Here is a 9,530-nt window from a genome sequence, read left to right as displayed (position 1 = left end):
TGCGACTGATCATTTTCCGCGTTGTACGTCCTCCGGGATGTGAGAGATTATGTACTGTGTCGTAGATTCGTTTGCGAAGAACTGCTGGTACGTAGAAGCGTATATCCTCACCTGTGATGTCGCAATATACAGTCGTTTCTGTATTATCAAGTCGAAGTTTCTTAAGTTGAATGGCAGACGGTGTTTTTAGAAGATTTTCAAGTTCGGCGTCGGTCTTCTGAGCTTCAGCTAGTTCCTCAGTCGTTGTTATTATAGGCATGTCTATCGCTTCTACTCTTGAAAGGGTATCAGCTATGATGTTGTCGTGGCCTGCGATATGTTGAATTCGTGTGGTAAATTGGCCAATGTAGTCGAGCTGCCGAAATTGTCTTGGTGATGCTTTTGCGGATTTCTGAAAAAAAGCGTACGTTAGCGGTTTATGGTCTGTACGTATTGTGACTGCTCGTCCCTCTATCATGTGTCGGAAAAATTTTATAGCCTCGTATATCGCGAGTAGTTCGCGATCGTAAGCACTGTATTTAGCTTGCGTTGATGACAACTTCCTTGAAAAGAACCCCAGTGGTTGTCTGTCTTTGTGATTAATTTGCTCGAGTACCGCGCCGATAGCTACATCCGACGCGTCCGTTGTGACCACTAGGTGTGCTCCTTCGAGTGGGTGTGCAAGTAAGGTGGCTTCCGCTAATTGTTTCTTACAGCGTTCGAATGCTGCTTCTGTATCCGAGTTCCATGCTATTGGCCTGTTATCATTTTTCTTAGCGCCAACTAGGTATGCGTGTAACGGTGCTTGCGTTTCGGCTGCTTTAGGTATACATCGTCTGTAAAAGTTGATCATACCAAGGAATCTGCGGAGTTCCTTAATAGTGCTGGGTTTCTTGAAGTTTTTTACCGCCTCTACTTTAATATCTGTGGGTTTAATTCCTTTCTCGCTGATTTCGTATCCGAGGTAGGTTACTTGTGTCGCGCCCAACGTGCACTTATCAAGGTTAATGGACAGTCCGTATTGTCGAAATCGTTCGAATACTATCCTTAAGTGCCGTTCGTGTTCTTCTGGTGTCTTGGATGCGATTACTACATCGTCCAGATAGTTGTGACAAAAATCTAGACCTCTCAACACTGTGTCCATGAATCGCTGGAACGTTTGAGCTGCATTGCTCAGTCCGAATGGCATAACGTTCATCTCAAATAATCCAAATGGTGTGATAATAGCAGTCTTCTCTCGGTCTTCTTCTGCCATAGGTATTTGATAGTATGCGCGTATGAGGTCTAAAACACTAAAAATCTTGCATCCGTTCATTCTGTGTGAAAAATCTTGGATATGTGGGACAGGGTACCTATCCGGGTCGGTGATCCTATTTACTCCCCTGTAGTCGCCACATATGCGCCACTCGCCTGTTTTCTTTCGCTGGAGGTGGATTGGGCTTGCGTATTGACTCTTAGAAGGTCTACAAAGCCCTTGAGCTATCCATGATTCGATCTCGGCTTTTGCAAACTTGTAACGACCTCGTGATAGTCTTCGGGCACGCTCCGCCACTGGTGGTCCTTTTGTGGGGATGTAGTGTTTCACGTGGTGCTTTGGTGTTATTCTTTTTATTGGGCGTGTGATGTCAACGAATTCTTTCAGCAATTTAAGGTATGGTGTATCCATTTTGAGCGTAGATACTGTAGGAGTGCCGGACTTAGTTGTTTTGGCACAGGCCGTTAACCCCGTTAGTCCATCTGTTAGACGCTTATTTCTTAAGTCCGGGAGTAGGTTATGTGCGTACAGAAAGTCTGCCCCTAATATAGGTTGTGATACGTCGGCTACTATAAAGGTCCAATCATAATTGCGGCGTAATCCCAGGTCGAGAGTCATGTACTTTGCACCATACGTGGGTATCTCCGACCTGTTGGCAGCATAGACTTTAAAATTGGCTATTCCAGTTGATTTTCTTACCATCGCTCGTGGCAATGCTGAAATATCTGAACCGGTATCGCATAGAAACCGCAATCCGGAGTGTCTGTCCGTAACGATGAGACGTTTTTGAGTATCTACGCCGACTTCCGCCGTCTCTACACGTGTCGGGCCTTCTAGTTTTCCTGGTCCTTGGCCTGTTTGATTTGCTTCTTCCACGCACATGGCTCCTCGCAATTTCTAGCGTCCTCACCAAAACGCCTGTGGTAGTAACAGAAGTTATTATTACTGCGTCTGTCACGGCTGCGACGGTTCGAGTAGGACCTCTGGCGTCGTCCCCTACTGTTGGTTCCGCGATTTGTTCGTCCTCTCCTTACCTCCACGGCTAGCTCTTCGATCATGGCCTTGAGTTCCGTCACCGTAGTTTCGGTACGGGTGTGTTCGTCCGGTTGATCCGTTTTGGCACTAAGCGCCATAACCTGGGGCTTGCTTACCTCGACAATTTTGTCAGCTTGTAGTGCTAATTGCGTGATGTCTTCAACCTGACTTATTGCCAAAATGCTGCGAATGTTGTCCGGGAGTTGTTCAAGAAACAGAGTGCGTAGCACATTGTCCGAGACTTGTCCGGTTGCCATGTTTCGTATGCGCTGGAGGAAGACGGATGGCTTCTCGTCACCTATCTCGTGACCGCGTAAGAGCTTGCGTAACTTTGTTTCGTGTGATTCTCCAAATGTCTCTGTCATGCGCCTTTTAATCGTGCCGTACTTGTCGTGTTCCGGTGGGTTGGCTATTATGTCTGAAACATAGGGCAGTGTAGCGGGGTCTAGGTTAACGAGGACGTACCTGTATTTGGTCTCGTCTCCGGTGATCTTTGCTAATGCGAAAGCGGCTTCTGCAACTGTAAACCATTGCGCCGGCATTTCCCGCCAAAATGGTTGTGGTAGCTTGACCACGTTAGCCGCGTTGATCATGTTTTCCGATCCTTCGGGGACTATGCTCATCTTCTTATCGTCAGCTTCCTGCGTAGTGGCTGTATCTGAAACAGAATTGGTATTCACCTCTTTCGGCGGAATCTCCTCTCGTGCGGGGTGTTGGCTTGCAGTATGTCGTGTTGGCGAGCAGTTGCGCGGCATTACTTGTGCCCGCTACAATCACGTCGGGGTCACCACTTTGGTTATTTGGAGGGTTTTAGTAATAAGACGCGTTCGTGTTTCTAATATAACTAATATTAAATATATATTTGGATAATACAGGATACAGTAAAGTATGATGTCGCGGATCTGACGAAGCGAGCTTGCTACTGCAAGGGATCCCGGGAACTCTTATGAACGCTTTCCATGCTGCGTTCTGATAGGGCTGTTCTCTGCCGGTCGCTGATTGGTCATGTTTATGCGACTGTAGCCACAATTATACTTCAAGTGGCGCCATCTCTACATAACGTTGTGTACCTAGTTATCCGTAGATAACAGACGTTTACAGAAGTCGTATGAGACGCACAATGATGTAGTTGTAGTTGTAGATGTAGAGCCGAACACCTCCAAGCCTCCAACCTCCACAGTGACACCCGAGATAGCGAAAGATTCCAGAAAAGCGATTTATACGTGCGAAAAATGCAACAAGCAATTAAAACCAGAATACGAATTGCATATGAGAGTGGTGCATGAGCAGCAGAAATTCACTTGTAACCCTGGTAACCATCTCCGATAGAAAACGATAAAAAAATTTCTTATCGTTTTTAATACGGTTAGTGAATCGTTTATTTACGGTACTCTATCAGAAACTCACGTTACAAAATACTTGGGATCCTATCGTAAATGTCTTATCAGCTATACATCAGTTTTTGTCGTTTTTAATATGGTTAGTGAATCGTTTATTTACGGTATTCTATCAGAAACTCACGTTACAAAATACTTGGAATCTTATCGTAAATGTCTTCTCAGCTGCACATCAATTTCTATCGTTTTTAATATGGTTAGTGAATCGTTTATTTACGGTACTCTATCAGAAACTCACGTTACAAAATACTTGGAATCCTAATTGTAAATATCTTATCAGCTATATATCAGTTTCTATCGTTTTTAATATAATTAGTGAATCATTTATTTACGGTATTTTATCAGAAACTCACGTTGCAAAATACTTGGGATTCTATCGGAAATTTCTTATTACCTTTATATCGGTCTCAATCAGTTTTTAACATAATTGAAGTTTCGTTTATTCACGATACTCTATAAAAAATTCTCGATACAATACACATGGGCTTGCATCCTAAATTTCTTATTAGTGGTGCATCGGTTTCTATAATTTTTAATGGTATTAAAGTAGCTATAATTGTCTTTTTAATATGGTTAATAGTGAACCGTTTATTTACGATGCCCTGTCAGAAAAAAAATTGGAAAAATTTGAAATTTCTCAGCTATATATCAGTCAGAACATCTTTAGATGTTTGCTACTCTGCATGCCACCGGATTATAACCGTGTAAAAGAAAAATAAACCGTATCAGAGATCTTTCTATGATAAAGAAAGAACTGCATTTTTTTTTTTTTTTTTTGAAATAATTAAGCTTCCACCTTTGCGACAACAGCACCAGAAAGCCAAGGGCCAAAATTTTCACGGTTATTAGAGAAATAAAAACAACATTTACATTAGAAACGTCTTATTTAAAATTGCACTAAAATACAAATAAAATATTTTATTATTTTAATCTTAATAACAAATCACACACACACACACACATAAAAATACTTCGACGAACTTTGTTTTCGAAGATGATAAGTTGTATGTCGGAAAATCCTGATAAGAAACGATAGATGTGTCGGTTCGGTTAAGTCGTATAAATATCGACGAGATGTCTATCGTTTTAACCTTATAAAAACATATGCAAAGTAGAAGGTTTTCAAACGATTCAATTTATATCATTAATATACGATAGAAAACGAACCGATTTGCTGCCGTACAGAAAGTGATAAGTTGTATGTCGGAAAATCCTGATAAGAAACGATAGATGTATCGGTTCGGTTAAATCGTATAAATATCGACGAGATGTCTATCGTTTTAACTTTATACAAACATATACAAAGTAGAAGGTTTTCAAACGATTCAATTTATATCATTAATATACGATAGAAAACGAACCGATTTGCTGCCATAAAGAAAATGATAAGTTGTATGTCAGAAAATCCTGATAAGAAACGATAGATGTATCGGTTCGGTTAAGTCATATAAATATCGATAAGATGTCTATCATTTTATTCTTATATATCCGTATTAATGCATACGGTAAAATTATTACCATAAATAACGATACATATTATATCATGTATATACGATTGATTCAGATGGGCAATAATTGTGCATATAGAAAACGATTCATAACTATAAAATTGTATAGTTATTTTCTTATTCGGACCTAAAACGATAGAAACCGATTTGATTCGATTAATGTTTTATCTGTCTTCTAAATATGCAACGATAGAACCGATAAGATACGATTAAAAACGATACAGATATAGCCGTTTTTAATCGTTTTCTATCGGATATGGTTACCAGGGAACACTTGTAAAAAGAGTTTCATACATCAATCGGATTTGAAGACGCACATGACAACGCACGAGGTTCGTGTTATAACGAGAAACCGACAATAATATTGATTTTAAAAAATTGCTGAAGAGATATTGTAAATCTTAAATATTTTTATTTAATTTTTACGATCCTTTTGCTAAAATTGCACATAATATTTCTGGAGCTTGTTAAATGTATATGTAATATTGCAGAAAACTTCCCGATTGGAAAACTACCCTTGCGAAATCTGCGGTAAGGTCCTAAGTCCTAAATTAACCATCCAAGTTCCGTCTTGTATCACAAGAAAGCCGAACATAACGACGGTCGTCGTTTCGTCGTTTCGTCTGCAACAAATGCAATAAAAGCTTCAAGCATAAACAGTTGTTCCAGCGACATCAGTTGGTGCACTCGGATAATCGGCCACACATTTGTAAATCCTGTAACGCCAGTTTCAAGACGAAAGCAAATCTGATTAATCATCAGGCCACCCACACTGGTCAGAAAACATATAACTGAACTTTGCAAGCAACAATTTGCGCACAAGACTAGTCTCACTTTGCATTACAGGATTACAGGTAACACATCATCACATTAACAGGAACACATCATTTATTTTTAATGTACAACAAACATTGTAAGATCTTGAGAGAGGAAATAGATATGCATTCTTAAGTTCTCCGGAACTTATATAAATAAAAGTGTGTGTTTAACTTTTTTAATTTGAATTCTGAATTAATATTTAATTAGCTATCGGCGTAAAATGAATATAATATTTTATTAATATCTAATAAGATATCTCTATTAATATCTTATTACTATCTAATTAAAGGAAAGCCATGAAACGAAGTTTTGGCGGCAGGCCTCGCCATAAATGTTGGGAAGATCAAAAATTTTTACCAATACAAGATGAAGGAAAAACAGTTGCGTATTGTTGTCTTTGCAAAAATATTTTGAAAAATACATCACAAGTGAGGTTACAGATGCATAGGTAAGTCTAGAAAGTTATATTAAGAAGAATGATATTTGGTCAAAAATAATTTAAAAAAAAGTAATTTAATGCAATATACATTCATATTCTCAGAAAAAATTGCCACGAAAAGTCGGACAGCGTTGTCGTTGTGTCAGGAGAAATGTTATTAAACTCCGAATCAGAATTAAACGCTGAGGACGCCGAGGTCGTCGAGGTCGTCGAGGTCGCCGAGCCATTGATAGACAATAGTGACAATAAGGCCAATCTGCTCAAGCTCAAGCAAAAGCAAAAAAAGAATAAAACATCAAACACACAGATACGGCCATTTTTAGACAAGATTTCTGATAAAGATGAAGTCAGGATTAACGAGGCATTCATGAAGTTTTTTTGTGGCTGCAATGTTCCTTTTGAAGCAGTTGAATCTGATCACTTTTTAAACTTGATGAAAACCATGAGACCTGCATACAAACCTCCGACAAAAGAAATGCTGAAAAATTCTTTCCTTCACAACTTGCATAAGCAACTAATAACGGATGAATCTACATTAGTCAATTCTGATGGGATTTTGATGATTAAACAAACATCATTTCAAAACTCCAAGCAAATTGTAACTTTTGCTAAAACTGTTCAAGGAAAGATCTTCTATTTAAAATCATGGAATATTTCGCTCAATATAGAAGATGTAATTAACGAAGCACTACACATTGCCAAAACTAAATATTTCATCACGATTTATTCAATAATCACAGATCAAGATTATCAAACACTGACAGTGACAATACTTAATGAACAAAGCAACATGTGGATTTTCAATTGTAACTTATCATTTGCGTCATTGTTAGAAAGCATATTATTAGACGAAGGCTTTGCAGATAAGGTTCATCATCTGCTTGTCCAATTTTCTGATTTACAAGAGGACTTATTGAAACGTGATGGAGCAATAATCATTCTATCAAATACCACTGCTTGTAGTGATTTGCACGATATGTATGCATCTTGCAAAAAAAACTTAGCAGCTATGAGACAAATTATCGGAGAAGGCATATGTAAATTGAAAAGAGCTGTTGTCGATATACTTTTCGATGAAACATTTGAACAAGACTTACAAGATTCATTGGACATGTATGAATCAATATGTTCAATTCGAGTAAAATGCAAAAGTTCATGCACATTATTCGCAGATACTGTTGAAGATTGATTAATTTTAGAATCATTAAACAACAACCTCACTCATCGAATTCAAGAAACTATTAATAAAATAATTACACCAGTTGCATTAGCAGCAAACTTTTGTCATCCAAACTATCAAGGAGAGCGATTTCGAAATGACAAGATACGTATGATTAAGATGACCGAATTTTTTATTGACGCTTTGAATGCAAAAGGATTAGCTGATTACGAGGCATATCGAAGTTCAAGCGGAATATTCGAGAAACTAAAATCGAAGGAATGTCATGATCCACGAGTATTCTGGGATACAGTCAAGCCATTTCATGGTGATTTAGCTGCCATTGCTGTAAAACTTGTAGAAGTACCTGCTTCTGTAATATCATTGAAGCCACGTGTTGTGCACCAAAATGGATTAACTCCAGATCGTCTTCAAAAACTGACAGATTTATATTATGATTTAAAAATACGTGACAAACATGTTACTAACGAATATTGAACATTGTAAAATTTGCCCTTTTTACGTTGTTCGCGAGCTTTCAAAGATGTTTATATATATATATTTTTTAAACAGGTGATAGATTTTCATATATAAAAATGTTATTGCAAACATGCAAAGGAGAATTTTAGTTTTCGTTTTTTTGTAAGCTGCGAAATTTTATAATTAACAGCTTTATATGAATCAGTATATAGTTTAGGAGTCTTTGTTTGTAAGTGATGTAATTTAAACGTAATTTTAAGCGACCGATACAAATGAAAGGCTGTGTTTGATACCAAAGAAAACGTGTCGCGTACAAAATGAAAGAGTACACTAGTTAAATGGAATTTTAACGTTTAAAAATGCAACGGATGGGAAACGGAGAAAACTATGAACTACAACCACGAATCGCGATGTGTCTTCACGAAACAAACTCAAAAAGACTGTGATCCGATACTTCGGTCCGGAACTTATATTTATGATCCACTTATATTTATGTCTACATTGTCTACTTATATTTATAATCCCAAAAATCATCCCTGGTAACCATATCCGATAGAAAACGATTAAAAACGGCTATATCTGTATCGTTTTTAATCGTATCTTATCGGTTCTATCGTTGCATATTTAGAAGACAGATAAAACATTAATCGAATCGAATCGGTTTCTATCGTTTTAGGTCCGAATAAGAAAATAACTATACAAATTTTATAGTTATGAATCGTTTTCTATATGTACCCATATTGCCCATCTGAATCAATCAAGAGACACGGTAGTGTCTCGCGCCAAGTACACGCGGAGCGAGACCGACCGTGACTCTTTTACGCGACGCGACGGGTTGCGAGTACCCGAGATGTTGAGATCTCGATAACGAGTGAACGGATCAAGTTCTAAGTAGGCTTGATCGATAGCTTGGGGTCCAATTAGGGGGGGGGTTTCTTTCATAATATTCCGCTACGTGCCTTACGAGCGGAGATATTGCGACGCAAAGTCCAAATGTGAAAATTTATTTTTAAGATACTCCTCCTCCTCCTCCTCCTCCTCCTCCTCCTAACGCCGCGATCTATCAGAGAAACGTCACTTTCACTTTTTCGACGCTGGCGGCGCAGGTATCGCCAGTTTCGATATCGCGCGCGTATTTCAAAATTAGGTCGATAAACTTATCGGTCAGGAGGAAGATTTCTATTTAAGTAAAAATTAGGTATATATATAATAAATATTGAGTCAACGGAAAAGTAGGTTCTTTATGCTTGGCAGAAAGTGCCGCTAGGGAATTTTTAAGTCGATTCTTATGAATCAAGCTTGAATTTGATGTCTATGTATCCCAGGTTGCCGATGACAAGGTCCAGATAGTGCGCTTTATAGTTTTCGGTGTCCAGGTGTAATAATACGTAGAATTCGATGTCTACGTGTCCCAGGTTGCCGATGACGAGGTCCACATAGTGCGCTCCGTAGTTTTTGG

The 9,530-nt window shown here is 38.5% G+C and overlaps 1 protein-coding gene across 1 annotated transcript; it reads left to right on the top strand.

The window, feature by feature from the left end:
* Positions 1 to 3,037: 3,037 nt before the first annotated feature.
* LOC143908527 (uncharacterized) lies at positions 3,038 to 8,800 on the top strand. Its single transcript, XM_077426221.1, has 4 exons — positions 3,038 to 5,506; positions 5,666 to 6,028; positions 6,283 to 6,441; positions 6,535 to 8,800. Exons 3-4 carry the CDS (start codon positions 6,290 to 6,292, stop codon positions 7,619 to 7,621), a joined length of 1,239 nt encoding a protein of 412 aa, XP_077282347.1. The 5' UTR covers positions 3,038 to 5,506; positions 5,666 to 6,028; positions 6,283 to 6,289; the 3' UTR covers positions 7,622 to 8,800.
* Positions 8,801 to 9,530: the final 730 nt, after the last annotated feature.

The sequence above is a fragment of the Temnothorax americanus genome, unplaced genomic scaffold (assembly GCF_048541705.1).
Source record: "Temnothorax americanus isolate GAGA-0224 unplaced genomic scaffold, ASM4854170v1 Scaffold98, whole genome shotgun sequence".
Taxonomy (NCBI): domain Eukaryota; kingdom Metazoa; phylum Arthropoda; class Insecta; order Hymenoptera; family Formicidae; genus Temnothorax; species Temnothorax americanus.
This window is presented reverse-complemented; position numbering and strand designations above follow the sequence as displayed.